Source organism: Geotrypetes seraphini, chromosome 2, assembly GCF_902459505.1.
Source record: "Geotrypetes seraphini chromosome 2, aGeoSer1.1, whole genome shotgun sequence".
NCBI classification, from domain to species: Eukaryota; Metazoa; Chordata; class Amphibia; order Gymnophiona; family Dermophiidae; genus Geotrypetes; species Geotrypetes seraphini.
Genome location: NC_047085.1, coordinates 209,838,894 through 209,856,462, shown reverse-complemented (window position 1 = coordinate 209,856,462; position 17,569 = coordinate 209,838,894). Strand labels below are relative to the sequence as shown.

The 17,569-nt window shown below is 41.2% G+C and overlaps 1 protein-coding gene across 5 annotated transcripts in view; it reads right to left on the bottom strand.

The window, feature by feature from the left end:
* Window positions 1–17,569, bottom strand: part of MYLK4 (myosin light chain kinase family member 4) — a 175,864-nt gene that overhangs the window by 87,405 nt on the left and 70,890 nt on the right. For 2 of the 5 annotated variants that reach the window (XR_004538448.1, XM_033934849.1), the window contains exon 1: window positions 259–1,164. The exons of the other annotated variants lie outside the window; for them this stretch is intronic. Coding sequence is in view for 1 of the 2 variants with exons in the window: in XM_033934849.1 (XP_033790740.1) it covers window positions 259–885 (627 nt within the window). In the remaining variant the exon portion in view is untranslated. Of the gene's footprint in view, window positions 1–258; window positions 1,165–17,569 lie in introns of those variants that run through there. 5 annotated transcript variants of the gene reach the window in all.

Here is a 17,569-nt window from a genome sequence, read left to right as displayed (position 1 = left end):
CTAGTAAGACATCTAAGTGCCGGTTTATGCCGTCTTTTGGTGTTCTTTGAAAATAAGCCCCCATAGAATCTTTTGTCCAGTTTCTTATTATCATGCCTTGCAAAACACATCTCAGTAATACAACTCCATATTTTATCCTATAGTTATCACTAATTAAATCCAATTACATTCTCATTGGGATGATGTTAAAGAAAACACCACACATTTAAGAAAACAGTACACATAAGACTTCACTGACTGAAGGCAATGCAAACTCACCTTCTCATTCTCTCTCTTAACTAGGACATCTTCTTTCTGAGGCTGAGGCTGAGGCAAGGACTGTATCCTGAAAGATATTTTGTTTTTATCATTCTTCAAGTTAGCATTTTTTATGCCAGACCTTGGAATTCCCTGGCTTTTAAAAAGACGCTTTAGAGCTTTTGATGTTTTCATCTTCTTTGCTAGAAAGTTAAGAAGCTGTTGAATACCCATCACTATTTGCTCCACTCCATCCAGCCTCTTGGATTGATGTTCGGCATGTTTCCTTATTTCTATGAGTGCACTTGGCATGTCTAAGCAAAGTTTCCTCATTTCAGATGTACATTTTTTCACTTCTGTTTCACTGATAGTACTTGTGCTTGCTTTTTCTGCCTTAACCTTTTTAATATCTTTTTCAAGTTCATCAACTTCCTGAGACACCTTGTCCAGCTTCTGAAGGACAGTTTCCTGTATAATCAAAAGTCTGTCAATTTTCCAGCTGAGAACATCAACTTTTGTATCCGTGCTGCTCCCATGAGATCTTCTTATGGTTTCTCCATCTGTGGTGCCTTGGCTTTGTAAAACATTGGGGTCAAACTTTTTAGCCAAAGAGCTTACTCTAGAAGACTTACTACTGAATACACTCATTATGCTAGCTTCCTCCAAAGACAGAGCTAAAGGATAGGGCTCTGGGCTGGTGCCCACTTGCCAGTTTTTGATTCAGAATTTATGGCAGATGTCAGAAGGGCTCCACAAGTCCACATCTGCTCATCCACAGCTCTAATATGAACCAGACTGACCTATCACTAAGACACATAAGTGTACTTAAGCAGACAACTAACCTTAGGGAAAAGTCCACGTTCAAAGAGTTGGAGAGAACTTCTTTTTTTCAACCTGTTAAACTGAAATGAAAACAGAGAAGGACATTTGCTGTGCAACCTAAATGCACTCTACTTTCTGACGTCAGCGCTGTGTGGACAGGATTATTGCAGTGAGATAAAATTTGACAGCGCAAAGGCTACAGGATATTTGAGAAGCCTTCTTATGCAAAGAAGGTTTGGCAGGCATATGCCTACTTGTCAGAACGAGGCCTTTTGGATGCAACGCGATATTAGCTGTTTAGAAGAATGAGGGTTCATTAAGGAGAATCTATATTTGGGTTGTGAAGTTATATAATTTTATAGGCCTTGAAACCTTAGAAAGAATCTCAGATGTAGCAAGCAAAGATGTTACTTTTGAGTTTATGTGCTTGTAATAACTGAAAGAGAGGAGAGAGAAAGACAAAGATGTCTAATCAATATAGAAAGCTGCCATGCCATGAAAATTATCAGCAAGGAAAAATAAGAGCAGTTAAAATGTAATGCAGGTCATTAAAGTGTCTTAAGTAAATGTAAGTGTCTCTATGTTGCCTCTTTTCCCAAATGTATAGTGCTGCGAGGATGTCACTTGCTTGGGTAGCATGGTTAATAATCTGGGAGGGATTTAGTAGCTGGTTCCCCCACTGGGAACAGCCAGGGAAGGAGTTTTGATGTCACTTAGATTAAAAGGGAGATGTTTTGAATAATACCAATAGATTCAGAGTCCAAAGAATTAGGACCCATGTGCTAAACTGAGAAAAAAAAAATCCACAGGCCAGTACTGAAAAGAACATACACAGCTGAGAGCAAGTATAGACTATAAAAGTCCTTTAATATAAAGTTTTCACACTCATAAAATGACAAAATGTTTGGCCATACATATTGCAAAAAGGGGTATTCTGGGGAAGGGGCTTAAAATTACAAAACACATGTCTGTCCGATTGTGGTGTGTATATGTGGATTGAAAGTATTATGTGAGGGAAATGGCTGGTAGTTTGGGGGATGGATGGTGAGGCTCGTGTGGGTGGTCACTTGTGAGTTGATGAATGAGTGGTGGTCTGTCAGCGGCTGATGGCGGGACCTCAGAAGACAAAGGCAATTAGGAATAGAAGTGAAGGTACACTCTAATTTCACAAGGCAACAAAAATATTTTTCTGAATCATCTAACACAGCACATTTTTCTACAACAGTTTTTCACCCTGATTTCAGATCTGTTATTAGTTTTTTTCAGACACGTAAACTTTTAAAGTTATGACTAATGTTAGTTTATAAAGTTTTGTTTTTTTGAAAAAATCTTTATTGATTTTCCAAACTAATACAATGTGCTAGGAAATACTTTGACATTAATAAACAACATAAGCACTTAAATTCAATCAGTAACCATACAGAAGAAAAATATCCCTCCCCATCCAGCAAGTTAATCAAAGAATAACCAAACAGATATCTTCCCTCCCCCCCCCCCCCCCCACCCTGTCCTATCCCACTGTTTATAGGGTTTTAAGAATTGCAGCATCAACTTAAAGAAATGTTACAGTATCTTCGGTCCAAAGTCAAATGAGCACACAGCATAGCATAATTATACTGGACTGTGTCACTTAGCAACCAATATTTCTTCAAAAATGATTAGAGTATGATTTCTTTTTGTGAGTTGTGTCACGGCACAACATCCAGCAGTAGATGGCCATCATACTCTCATTCCAGAAACCTTGGTAGTGACGCTCCATTAACTGAATGTCCTGGTGAAAATGTTCTCCTTGTTTGTTACTCACCATACCATGATTTTCTGGAAAAAAGTCAAGAAGTGAGTGCAAAAAGTATATTTTTAATGGCATGCAACAGCCAAGTTTCTGATATGAGTCAAGGAGATTCTGAACTCCTTCCCTGTATGAAGGAGACTTATGGTTGCCCAGAAAGTTTTCCAATAACCACTTGAATGCCTCCCAAGCTTCAAGCTCAGCTGCTGAGAGTGATTGCTTAAAATCTTCATCTTGCATAACAGACTTGATCTGTGAGCCTATAAATATCCCTTCCTTCAGTTTTGCAGTGCTACTTTACGGAAATTTCTTAACAAGATATTGAAAACCTGGCAAGTTTGCTTTACCCATGGCCTTTACAATGTTCTTTATCAACCCCAGCTTGATATGAAGCGCTGGAAGAAATATTTTATGAGGATCCACCAATGGCATAAATTTCACACTGCTTGTCCCTGGGTTATAGGTATCCCTCAGCTGCCAGACATGCTTGACATAATGTTCAGCTGTAAATCTGTTATCCCACAAGCACAGGAAACAGCAGTATTTAGTAAATCCTCCTTGCATTCCCATTAACATGCCAATAACCTTCAGATCACCACAGATGTTCCACTGGTGTGTTTTATAATTGATTGATTCTAGTGAATTCTTCATATTCTCATAAAACTCCTTTAGATGAGCAGAATGGGCAATTGATATATTTGGTTTGGAATTTCCGTTGTGCATTAACACTGCCTTCAAGCTTCTTTGTGAAGAATCAATGAAGAGACGCCATTCATCTGGACAAAGCACTTGTGACAAACTGTTGAAGAGCCCATAGATGTCATGACAAAAGCACAATGAGCCATTTACAGTAAAGAATGTTGTTAAGTTATGATTCCTTTTTCTGTAATGAGATATATTCACATCTTTTGCAAGCAAGTGCTTTTGCTTAAGCCTTGAAGCAAGAAATTCTGCTTTTTCTTTTGAAAGATTTAGATCACAAATAAGATCATTGAGCTCAGCTTGTGTAAAGGTCTCTGGTTCTGAATCTTCATCATTCACATAATCAGGATCAGATAATTTTGGATTGTGACCAACTGCTGCATCATCATCACATTCCTCATCATGTTCCACAGAAGCAAATCCATCTTGTGGAGGTACAGGGACAGGCAGTGAGTCATCATAATGAACAGGCCTAATAGCAGAATCCAGAGTAGGATATATAATTTTGTGCTTAGTTTTAGCTGAGAATCCACTTGTGTTCACAAGGCAAAAGTAGCAATCTTTAATATGGTCTCGTGGTTCCCTCCATATCATTGAGATTGCAAATGACATCGCTGCCTTTCGTCAATTGAGCCAGTCACAAAGTCCGTTGGAACAACTGGTACAGATGATATGTGGAGCCCAAGACTTATCCTGGTTACCTATTCGACAGCCAAAGTACAATTTGTATACCTTCTTCAGTTCTAGGATAATTGGGCGATGTTGTGCTTTCATCATGAATGAACCACAGACGTAACAGAAACTATCTGGATGATTAGTACAATGTCTTGGCATGATAAAGACTGATAATCACCGTCTGTAGCATAAAAAAAACAAAGACAACCGTCGTTAACCCTCCTTATATGTTTTTCCTATAAACCCATGATATATTGCCTAATTAACATTTATAATTATATATAATGAGCCTCATTATAAAATTATGAAGAGCTAGTGAAAAACTAAACATAGATTTGAAATCAGCATGAAAAATACTACAAAACCCACCCAATATTAACTCTGATGAAAGTCATGTGTTGACCTGTGTTTTCAGAGGATTGTATTGGTAAAGAGCCTAGCTAACTAAAGAAGAACAAAGTGATGGGGGCCAGATGATGTACATTTGAAGGTACTGAAAGAACTTAGGGAAGTTCTGGAGGCTCTGTTGTCTGACCTTTTCAATGCTTCTCTAGAACTGGGAGTGGTACTTGAGGACTGGAAAAGGGCAGATATATTTATTTATTAAATTTTCTATACTATTCTCCCAGGGAAGCTCAGATTGGTTTATTCAGATACTCAAGCATTATTGTAGTAATGTTCTGAAACAGGGATAATATCCGCACACTGATATTATGTGGCCCTGTGAAAGAATTATGAATTATTCCTCATTCCCTCTCCCCTCATGCCACGTAGCCATTCTAAAGCAGGGGAAAATGTTAGCACCTTGTGACAGAATGCTGAGGCATTCCCAGACCCCTGTCACATATTAACCCTTATCTTAATCAAGCAGTCCTTATTTGGAAAGGACATCAGCTGACAGGCATTGGGGACGTGCAAAAACACAGGAATTGTCTAAGTGCTGAGTTGGAGGGTGATCACAAGGCAAAGCACGAGGTAAAGGGAGGGTGATCACGATGTAAAAGCATATACCTATGTAAAAGCATGTACCTTTGTACCCATCAATCATTAGATGTGTAAACGAGGGAGTGTGTGTGTGTTTGCTGTGTTCAATTCCTACAAGTGTCGCCGGGAACAGGGACACTTCGCCCTGCTTGCTCCGTCTGACTATAAGACTTGGTGCACCTCATCCTCCGGGATCCCCTCGAGTAAGTATGGGAAATTCCCTGTCAGATTTACAGCATGCTCATGTGAAAGAATTGAAGTATATTCTGAGACATACAGATAGAGAGGTCTCTGATTCACAGTTAAAATGTTTAGTACAAAAGATAGGAGAGCACTGCTGCCGGTATCCAGAAAAGGGATTATTGAAATTAGAAGACTAGATTAGAGTCGGGAAAGCATTGTATGCCGAGCCTAGGGTGTTGGCAGCCATATTAATTTTATGGCATAAGTGCAAGTGTGCCTTGGAGAAGGTAGATACAGAGGCATCCTCCAAGGCGTCAATGGTCTCATTAACCATTCCCCCCTGACTATTCCAGTCAGAACACATATCCAAAAATCATACCTCCAGCACAGTTAACTCCAGTACCTTTAAGTGCAAAAAAGGAAGAAACAATAGCGCACCCTTTAAGTGCATTTCAAGCAATGATAAAAAAGGCCAGAGAGGAAGGGCAATTAACAGCAGAGGACATAAAAGATTTAATTCAAGCCTACCAAGTCACATATGCCCCAGATCCTAATGGTCCAGGACAGATAGCTACTTATCAACCATTATCCTTTGTAATATTGCGAGAAATTCGTAAATCTATTTCAGAGACAGGTTTAAGGAGTAATTTCATAGCTGGGTTATTTGAATCCATGGCTGGAGTGCATACTTTAATACCACAAGATTGGAAAGACATTATGCGCATGGTATTGACTACGGGTCAATATGTTATGTGGGATAGTGAGTATCAAAGGGAAGCTCAACGAAGAGCTTTGCAGTCTGGAGGGCTTTATACCCCAGATCAGTTATATGGAACAGGAAATTTCTCCACTATTCCCTAACAAGGTGTCCTTCCAACAGAAACGCTGACGATAGGGAGTCAATGTGCCTTCCGAGCTTATCATAAAGTACCAGCCTCAGGTACACCAGTTAAAAGTTATGCAAGCATCAAATAGGGAGCCACCGAGCCTTATATAGAATTTATAAACAGGTTACAGAAAGCCATACAAAGACTAGTAGATAATAAGGAGGCTCAAAGTGATTTAATGATTAAATTAGCCAAAGACAATGCCAATTTAGATTGCCGTAAGGCATTGCAAGGCTTAGGCAACAAGGCAGATCTTAACTTAGCCGACATGCTGCGCGCTTGCGCTGACATTGGCACTCAAACATACCAAATGGGTAAGGTAACCATACGTCCCATTTTGAACGGGACGGTCCCATTTTTAGACCTCCTGTCCCGTTGTCCCCACAGACAGCTTCGGGACGCATAAATGTCCCGTTTTCAGAGACAGCGTCCCGAAGCTGTGCTCAGGGACAACGGGACAGGCGATCACTTCCTGTCCCTCCCTGCCGCAAAAAAAAAAAAAAAGCCTCCCCATCTTTCCCCCTGTCTGCTGCTCTTACTGCCCTGCCGCTACAGCTGCTAAACCCGACAGGAAGTCTTCTTTCCGACGTCAATTCTGACGTCGGAGAGGACGTTCTGGGCCAGCCAATCACTGCCTGGCTGGCCCAGAATGTCCTCTCCTATCCTAACATATAACTTGAAAGCTTGTATGCAAACATATATACCAGTGACTACTATCCTCCACAAGCACCCTAAATTCATCCCTAAATTAACCCATTATGTATCAATTAAGCTTATAATCCCAGAAAATTTTATTATATAATAAAATGTAAAAACAAGTTATCACCTATTTAATGTATTCATTTAAATATATTAAATTAAGCATTATACAATGTCATACATCATATATTATCCTGAGCTATCTTACCCAGTATTTATTTAGACCAAAAACAACAACAAACCCCAGACCTTAAACCCATCAGATTCTCTTCCAGCACAAATATCAATTGATGTTGCTAGAACTATACCCTAATATATTTAATAAATTCATTAACAATTGCCATATTATTTCAATTTATTAATAAAAACAATTATTTAACCCAATAAAAATAAATATGTATTCATAAGCAAAACCCAGATGGAAGCAACCAGTAAGAAGGCCTCCTAATTCATTACCTAATAATCATATAGTATTAATAATAATTTAAATCCAACTCAATAAATAGGGTTAGCACCTAAAATAGTTCTATAGTACACTAAATGAAAATTGCAGGAGGAATGATAAACTGTCCCTCAATAGGTTTACATAGCACTTATACCTGAAATCATATATTTTTGGTATATAAAATATAATTAACACCCTTCAAAATACCTTGGAAACTATGGGCTCCTTTTACTAAGCTGTGGTAGAGTTTTTAGTGCACGCTGTGGATTAGCGCATGCTGCCCCCCGTGCTACATGCAAAAAACTAACGCCAACTCAATGGTGACGTTAGCGTCTAGTGCGGTAGAGGTGCTGATAAAGGACCGCATCATCAATTACCTTGATGGACACAATCTGATGAGGACCAGCCAGCATGGCTTCAGCAAAGGGAAAATCTTGCTTGACGAACTTGCTGCACTTCTTCGAGGGAGTAAACAGGCAGATAGACAAGGGCGACCCGGTCGACATTGTATATCTGTATTTTTAGAAGGCATTTGACAAGGTCCCGCATGAACGACATAGAAACATAGAAAGATGATGGCAGAAAAGGGCCACAGCCCACCAAGTCTGCCCACTCTACTGACCCACCCCCTTACTAGGCCTCTGTAGGGATCCCACGTAGATGTCCCATTTATTCTTAAAGTCAAGCACGCTAGTGGCCTTGGTCACCTGCTCCGGAAGCTTGTTCCAGCGACCCACCACTCTTTCCGTGAAAAAGTACTTCCTGGTATCACCCTTAAATTTCCCTCCTCTGAGTTTGAGCGGATGCCCTCTAGTGGCCGAGGGTCCCCTGAGAAGGAAGATGTCATCTTCCACCTCGACACGACCTGTGATGTACTTAAACGTCTCTATCATGTCCCCTCTCTCCCTGCGTTCCTCCAGAGTGTAGAGCTGCAATTTGTTCAGTCTCTCTTCGTACGAGAGACCCTTGAGCCCCGAGATATTTCTAGTGGCCATCCGCTGAACCGACTCGACTCTAAGCAAATCTTTGCGGTAATGTGGCCTCCAGAACTGCCCACAGTACTCCAGATGAGGTCTCGCCATGGTTCTGTACAGTGGCACTACTTCGAAAAATTGCAAGCCATAGAATATAGGGTGAAATATTGATTAAAAACTGGTTGGCAGATAGGAAACAGAGAGTAGGGGTAAATGGACAATACTCGGACTGGAAAAAAGTCACGAGTGGAGTGCCGAAGGATTCGGTGCTTGGACCCGTGCTCTTTAACATCTTTATAAACAACCTGGAAATTGGTACGACGAGCGAAGTGATTAAATTTTCAGAAGATATAAAGTTATTCAGAGTAATGAAGACACAGAAGGATTGCGAAGACCTGCAACATGACCTAAACACGCTCGAGAAATGGGCCGCGACATGGCAAATGAGGTTTAACATGGATAAGTGTAAGGTGATGCATGTCGGTAACAAAAATCTTATACACGAATACAGGATGTCTGGTGCGGTACTCGGAGAGACACCCCCCCCCCCCCGAATAAGACTTTGGAGTACTGATCGACAAGTCAATGAAGCCCTCCGTGCAATGCACGGTGGCTGCGAAAAGGGCAAATAGAATGCTAGGAATTATTAAGAAGGGGATCACAAACAGATCGGAGAAGATTATCATGCCACTGTACCGGGCCATGGTACACCCCCACCTGGAATACCTGGTCACCATACATGAAGAAGGACACAGTACTACTCAAAAGAGTCCAGAGAAGAGCAACTAAAATGGTTAAGGGGCTGGTGGAGTTGCCGTACAGTGAAAGATTAGAGAAACTTGGCTTCTTCCTTGAAAAGAGGAGACTGAGAGGGGACATGATCGAAACATTCAAGATAATGAAGGGAATAGATTTAGTAGATAAAGACAGATTGTTCACCCTCTCCAAGGTAGGGAGAACGAGAGGGCACTCTCTAAAGTTAAAAGGGGTTAGATTCCGTACAAACGTAAAGAAGTTCTTCTTCACCCAGAGAGTGGTAGAAAACTGGAATGCTCTTCCGGAGGCTGTTAAAAGGGAAAACACCCTACAGGAATTCAAGATAAAGTTAGACAAGTTCCTGCTGAACCAAAACGTACGCAGGTAAGGCTAGTTTCAGTTAGGGCACTGGTCTTTGACCTAAGGGCCGGCGTGGGAGCAGACTGCTGGGCACGATGGACTACTGGTCTGACCCAGCAGCGCCAATTCTTATGTTCTTATGTTCTTAACCCCCAACTTGCTGCTCGCACTAGCATCGACTCGACTCTGATGTCACTTCCTGGATCTGCGCCTAAGAAGTGATATCAGAGGAAGAGCTGAAATTGGCATGAGCAGCAGACTGGGGTTGCTGCTTGTGCCTGGAACATTATAGAGGTACGGGGGAAGGGAAGAAGCATGCACATGCAGCAGGAGGGGGCGGGGAAGGAGCAGATGGGCGTGGGGGGTGGAGAAGAGGACCTGATCTGGCTCCAAATGACTTTTTTTACCCAAAGATAAAGGAAGATATTGAAAGGAAGATATTTTGATGCATTCAGAACATCAAGGGTAATATGATGACAGCTCTGATGGGCATTCCAGAAAAAGAGTTCCAAAATTGCTTTGAAGGATGGACTAGGTGCTGACATCAGTGCATAGCTTCCCAAGGGGAGTACTTTGAAGGTGACCATACTGATATTCATCAATGAGGTATGTAGCACTTTTTCTAGGATGAATTTGCAAACTTAATTGTCAGACCTCGTATGTTGAGAGTAATTCTATTAAAGGGACATCTATATTATTGTACCTACAATGCACTTATTTGGAGATCATTCTATAAAGAAGAGTACCATAACAGACCAAAATGCACACCTGGTTTAGGTGTGGTCACTTATACTAGCCATTGAGCCAGGGTCGGATTAATGGGTTGGCCCAATAGGCATGTGCCTAGGGTCCAAAATCGTCAGGAGGGCCCGCTTAAGGAGGACAAATATATGAGCGACTCACCTTGCCAATTTTTTTTTAGGCATCCCCCCAGCATCGACGGCAACGTGGCCCCTCATCAATGGCAACACTGCCCCCCAGCATCAACGGCAATGTGGCTGGTTGCTGCAGGAAGGTCCTGCGATGACTGCTTCTGCCGTCCATCTCCCTCCGACATCACTAAATTCTTCTGGAGCAGAGACGATGGAGGCAGTCATTGCGAGACCTTCCAACAGCAGCCAGCTGTGTTGCCTTTGATGTCGGTGGGGGCTGTGTTGCCGTTGATATCGGGGGGACCGGGTGTTGCTGTCAATGCCGTTGCCACCAGCTGTTCTGCATTTGTTTGGAGGGTGTGAGAAAGGAGCATGGAAGGGTGGTGGAAGGAGAGAAAGGGGGCAGCGTGGTATGGAAGGGTGGTGGAGGGAGACATAAAGAGGCAGATGCAGATGGAAGTGGGGGGAAGTAAAAGGGGAGAGAGACATAAGGGGCAGATGCTGATGGAATTGGTGTGCAGGAAAGGGGAGAGAGACATAAGGGGGAAGGATACTGGATGGAATTGGGTTGGAGGGAAAGGGGGCAGATGCAGGTGGAATCTGTGTGCAGGGAAAGAGGAGAGCGACATAAGGGGGAAGGGTACTGGATGGAATTGGGTTAGAGGGAAAGAAAGGGGGCAGATGCTGATGGAAGTAGGGGGAAGGGAAGAGAGATGCCAGACCATTGGAGGAGGGAAGGGAAGAAGATGGATGTCACACCAATGGGGGGGGAGATGGAAGGGAAAGGCAGACAATTTCTAGAAAACGTATAGAAAGAGAGCAGATGCCATATGGAAGATGCAGAGAGAGGGTAGACAGTGGATGGAAGGAAGAGAATGAGGAAAGCAGAAATCAGACAACAAAGGTAGAAAAATATTTCTATTTGTTTTATTTATTTATTTTTGCTTTAGGATAAAGTATTATTGTAGCTGTGTTGATAATCGTTTATTAATAGAAAATGGAAATAAGGTGATACTGTTTATTGAACTAATTTTAATACTTTTTTTTTTTTTTACTAATTCAGAGACCATAACTCCTTTCCTCAGGTCAGGACAGGGATACTGTAACAGCAGTATAGTTTACTGATCTGAAGAAAAAGCTTTAAACCTCTGAAAACTAAGTGAGAAATGTATTAGGCCAATAAAATGATGGGCACTAAATTTTCTTCCCGCCATGCCCCATTCCTCTTAACCATATGCAAAATATAAATTGGTGGGCTTCTGAAAGCCCTACCAGCTGAAGATCTCTTTCCCTAGGAAGGAAGGGGAGATTTGTTGAGAGATGTTTGAAGATTGCATAGAAGAAAAACTGTACACTGGCACTGGTAGGGTAATCTTTGCTGTTTGTTTTGAATTTTAAAATAAAAGAAATAAAGTGGAAATAAAGAAGTAAATAAGAAAATGGGTAAATACATGGGACGGGGCAGGGGGTGGGGCATGGTAGTTTGGGGGCGGGGTGTGACAGGGGGGGGGCCCAGTGTACTTAATCTTGCCCTGCATTGAGCTGATATAAAAGCACACATCCAGATTGCTAAAGATCATCCCAGAATAGATCATTAGATTTGTGGGGTATTTCAAGGGTCAGCCTTATCACCAGTTCTATTTAATATATTTCTGAGCCCTTTGGCAAGATGAATTCAGGAGCTAGGAATCAGTACATACATTTATGCAGACAGCATTATTAGCATATAGACTATCACCTGCAACATTATATTTAGATTTAGGTTCTCTTTTAAATGGCTTAAGTAGAATAGAAGAATGGTTGAGTGAACATAAGTTGGTTCCAAATATGTCCAAGACAATAGCATGCTGTATCTCAGGAGATAAGACAACACCACAATTAGATCTTTCCTTAAATAACTATAGTATAAAACTAATAGTTTCAGGTATTTGGGGATTATAATCGATTGCCATCAGAATTTTGAGGAACAGGTTTCATCCGTAGTTGCTAAAGGTTTTGGGGCACTAAGGGCTCCTTTTACTAAGCTGCGTTAGGGCATTAATGTGTGGAATAGTGCGTGCTGAATTGCCCCGCGCACTAGACCTTAATGCCAGCATTGAGTTGGCGTTAGTTCTAGCCACGGTGTAGCGTATGGTAATATCCTGTGTGCGCTAAAAACGCTGGCGCACCTTAGTAAAAGGAGCCCTAAGACAGCTCAGAGCCATTTGAGATTTTTTGGATGAGAAATCATTGCATAAGCTAATTCATGCCTTTGTATTATCTAAGTTAGATTATGGTAATTTTGTATATGCAAGTATAGGGACAGGACAGTTGAAGCGCTTACAAACAGTGCAAAATGCTGCGATTCGATTGCTAGGCCGTGCATATATTCATGATCATGTGACACCTTTGTATTTAAAATTGCGTTGGTTACCAATGGAATTTAGGATCAAATTTAAGATCTTGATGCTGGCACATAGAGCATTATTTCAATTACAACCTTCATATCTTTCTAACTTGGTGTTATTTTATGCCCCAAGGCATTTATTACAATCTTTAAATGACAATAGGGTAGTCGTTCCCCATATCTCATAGGAAGCCTAGTCATCCAGCACAGAGGCAGCTTAAGTCGTCTTGGGGATGGGTTAGGGACTCATGGAAAGGAGGACCCATGCACATAAGCCCCTGCATTGATAATGAAACATGTGCACTCCCCTATACACCCCCAAAACCCTTTTGTACTGGCATATAAGTGGCTCCTACAGCCATAAAGGCTATTGGGGTGGTAGATAAGTGGGTCTAGGGGATTCTAGAGGTGGTTTGGGGGGCTCATCATGACCTATAAAGGAGCTGTAGTGAGGAGAAGCCATGGCACCCTTTTTGTGAAGTTCACAGCAGTGCCCTGTAAGGTATCCCACTATTTAGGTGGCATGTCTGGGTGTTCAGTCTATCACTTTGCAGACCCCTCCCACGTCCAACAGGGCTTGTTCTAGGTGATTTGGACTTGGTCAAAAAGTTAGACAAAAATGTGGTAGAAAGATAGACGATTTAGCGACTTGGACGATCAGATCTGCAAGACGTATAATTAGATGATTTTCAAAAGCAAAAAAATTTTGGACGTATTTCTCAAAAATGTGTCCTAGGCTCTTTTTTCACTTTGGACAACTTGCAAGTTGGATGTAAACGGGCTTAGACGTCCCTTTCAATTATGCCCCTCACATTTTTTTCAATTGGCTTTTTCAAATTGAAGAAATGAGTTTGGGACTGCAATCTATATTTATGTAGTGATTGATTTTTTTTTACGAAAATTTTCAGTTTGTATTAATTAGTTGTGGTTTATTATTGATATTTTGATTGTTATAAAATTTTATGAATTAAAAAAAAAAACAAAACAACAAGCTTTTATTCTTTCCTTTTCTATTTTTGAATGGAATTCTTTTCTTAATGAATGTGAAATATATATTGTAAACCGCTTGGATACTTTTTGGCTGTTATGTGGTATATAAAATTTTTTTTAAAAACGTAAACAGTATTTTCTAACTTATTTGTGTAAATGTTCCCTCTGCCCATGTGAACACCCACCTTGAAAGTACATACCATCACATCTAGGCACTATTCTACAGAACGGTACATAGCCAGAATATATTCATTAAGCATTTATGTGTTCATATATACACATATGACAGGCACAATGTTGGTATTTTAACCCCCTCCCCCCTTTTACTAAGCTGCAGTAGAGGTTACTACTGCAGCCTGGAGCACTAAGGGCTCCTTCTACTAAGGTGCACTAGCATTTTTAGCACATGCAGGATATTACCATGCGCTACGCGGCTAGAACTAACGCCAGCTCAATGCTGGCGTTAAGGTCTAGCACGCACGGCAATTCAGCGCGCGTTAATGCCCTAATGCAGCTTAGTAAAAGGAGCCCTAAATGCTCAGATGCTCATAGAATTCCTATGAGTGTTGGAGCTTTTAGCGCTCTGGGCCGCAGTAGAAACCTCTACCGCGGCTTAGTAAAAGAAGGCTTTATTTATGAACGTTTTTTGCGATGTAAACCTAGTAACATAGTAGATGACGGCAGATAAAGACCCAAATGGTCCATCCAGTCTGCCTAACCTGATTCAATTTAAGTTTTTAATTTTTTTCTTCTTAGCTATTTCTGGGCAAGAATCCAAAACTCTACCCGGTACTGTACTTGGGTTCCAACTGCCGAAATCTCTGTTAAGACTTACTCCAACCCATCATACCCTCCCAGCCATTGAAGCCTTCTCCAGCCCATCCTCCACCAAACGGCCATATACAGACACAGACCGTGCAAATCTGCCCAGTACTGGCCTTAGTTCAATATTTAATATTATTTTCTGATTCTAAATCCTCTGTGTTCATCCCATGCTTCTTTGAACTCAGTCACAGTTTTACTCTCCACCACCTCTCTCGGGAGCGCATTCCAGGCATCCACCTCCGTAAAGTAGAATTTCCTAACATTGCCTTTGAATCTACCACCCCTCAACCTCAAATTATGTCCTCTGGTTTTACCATTTTCCTTTCTCTGAAAAAGATTTTGTTCTACGTTAATACCCTTCAAGTATTTGAACGTCTGAATCATATCTCCCCTGTCTCTCCTTTCCTCTAGGGTATACATATTCAGGGCTTCCAGTCTCTCCTCATACATCTTCTGGCGCAAGCCTCCTATCATTTTCGTCGCCCTCCTCTGAACCGCCTCAAGTTTTCTTACGTTCTTCGCCAGATACGGTCTCCAAAATTGAACACAATACTCCAAGTGGGGCCTTACCAATGACCTGTACAGGGGCATCAACACCTTCCTTCTACTGACTACGCCTCTCTTTATACAGCCCAGAATCCTTCTGGCAGCAGCCGCTGCCTTATCACACTGTTTTTTCACCTTTAGATCTTTGGACACTATCACCCCAAGGTCCCTCTCCCCGTCCGTGCATATCAGCTTCTCTCCTCCCAGCATATACGGTTCCTTCCTATTATTAATCCCCAAATGCATTACTCTGCATTTCTTTGCATTTAATTTTAGTTGCCAGGCATTAGACCATTCCTCTAACTTTTGCAGATCCTTTTTCATATTTTCCACTCCCTCTTCGGTGTCAACTCTGTTACAAATCTTGGTATCATCTGCAAAAAGGCACACTTTTCCTTCTAACCCTTCAGCAATGTCTCTCACAAACATATTGAACAGGATTGGCCCCAGCACCGATCCCTGAGGGACTCCACTACTCACCTTTCCTTCCTTCGAGCGACTTCCATTAACCACCACCCTCTTTCTCTGTCCCTCTGGTGGCACAGCAGTACCTTGCTGGTGGTTACTTAATATCAGTGTTTGCTTCCTTCAGTGGACACTGTCCAAGTCTCATCATGATGCTAGAGAGAACTTTGCAACCTCAGCAATGACCAGGCCTTTTACTCCCCTTTCCAGATTTTTTAAGCATCTCCTAGGGGTAATAATGTACAGAACATTCTCTCTCCCCACTGAGTCAGAGGCTGAAATTTCAGCTGATCTGTTTAGAGGAAAGGGAGTTATTAATCTCCCTCAAGTAAATAAACTCTAATTCTGTGTCCATGAACCTCAGGTTTCCCAGACTGCTAGTCACAAGTAAACCGTGCATTTGTACTACATTGAAAAGCAAAATGAATTAGTTGTACTTTTTTTCTATTATTTTTCACATATCTGTTTCTAAAAAGCACTACTATAAAATTTCTATTTTGCAATCAACAATAATCAACCACTGATTTTATGAGTAGCACATCATTCCCTTGAAAATTTAAGTGCAAACACTATCTTCAAAGGGTTTGCAAATTTAATCGTAAAGGTAGATTTAAACCTTTCATCATCTGGGCATCTATTGCCAGTGAGTGGAAGATATGTGCATATCACTGTTGTATTGGATGTATGTCATACTGAGACCTGTCACCATTGCAGAAATATGACCTGTAGTCCTAAAACATACATCTCCTTCATAGTCCACATAGCCAGCACTGCCAACTAGTAGCAAGTTCAAGGGAGTGAGTAAATTTGTATGGGCTGGTAGTTTTGATGTTCTGATTTGACTTCTAACAATTAAAACTAAACTGACACAAACCCCAGGATTTATCAATAGATATCTTACTCCACACGCGCCATCATGATCCCTTCATTCCAGTAATCAAAACTTATTAGAAATCCCTTCAACCCGTCACATAGGGCTCCTTTTTACTTAGCTGCGCTAGACGTTAATGCCACCATTGAGCTGGTGTTAGTTTTTACGCACTCGCACTAATCTGCAGCGCAGGCTAAAAATGCTAGCGCACTATAGTAAAAGGAGCCCAAAGTTTATGATTTGACTAGGAAATCAATTTTCTGTGTCACAACCCCAACGTTATGGAACAATATGCCCTCCCATCTCTGAGAAGACTCTTCCCTCTCTAAATTGAAATCAAACCTTAGAACATTTCTTTTCAAAGATGCTTTCGATTGCTAACAACGCCATAAGTATTGCCTACCAGGCATGCCTCTAATCCCTCCCCCCACCACCGTTTGGATCTCCCTTAAAGGTTTTTCATATTAGAAATTGTATTTCTACCCCACCTCTCTTCACTATGGGCTCCTTTTATGAAGGCGCTTTAGGGCCTTAATGCGCGAACAGCGCCTGCTAAATTGCCGTACGCTAGCCGCTACTGCCTCCTTTTGAGCAGGAAGTAGGTTTTCAGCTAGTGCGCACTATAGCGTGCGCTAATCTGGTGCGTGCGCTAAAAAGCTTAGTACACCTTCGTAAAAGGATCCCTATGGCTGTATGGCTTGTGTTTGTATCACCCCGAGCAATTCTATATTTTAGCCTTTTTACTTATGTACACTGCTTTAAAAACATGAAAGCGGTATATCAAATTTTAATAAACTTGATATCCCTAGTATATTATTGTTCTCACAAGGGTTTATCAAAAGGCCATCCCTAAAAGAATCTAGAGGAGGGGAGGAAGTTTTGGATTTAGTCATTTGAAGTGCTTAATATTCATTCATAAACCAAAATAATAAAATTAATATTGATGTATGTTTATTATTGAAAGCTCAGAACACAGATTTAAAAATGTACAGCTTCTAAGTTATGTAAAAAATAAAATGAAATATTAGTTTAACATAAAAACGTACACATTTCCATACAGGTCTGATGAAAGGTCCATCGAGCTCAGTATCCCATTTCCAA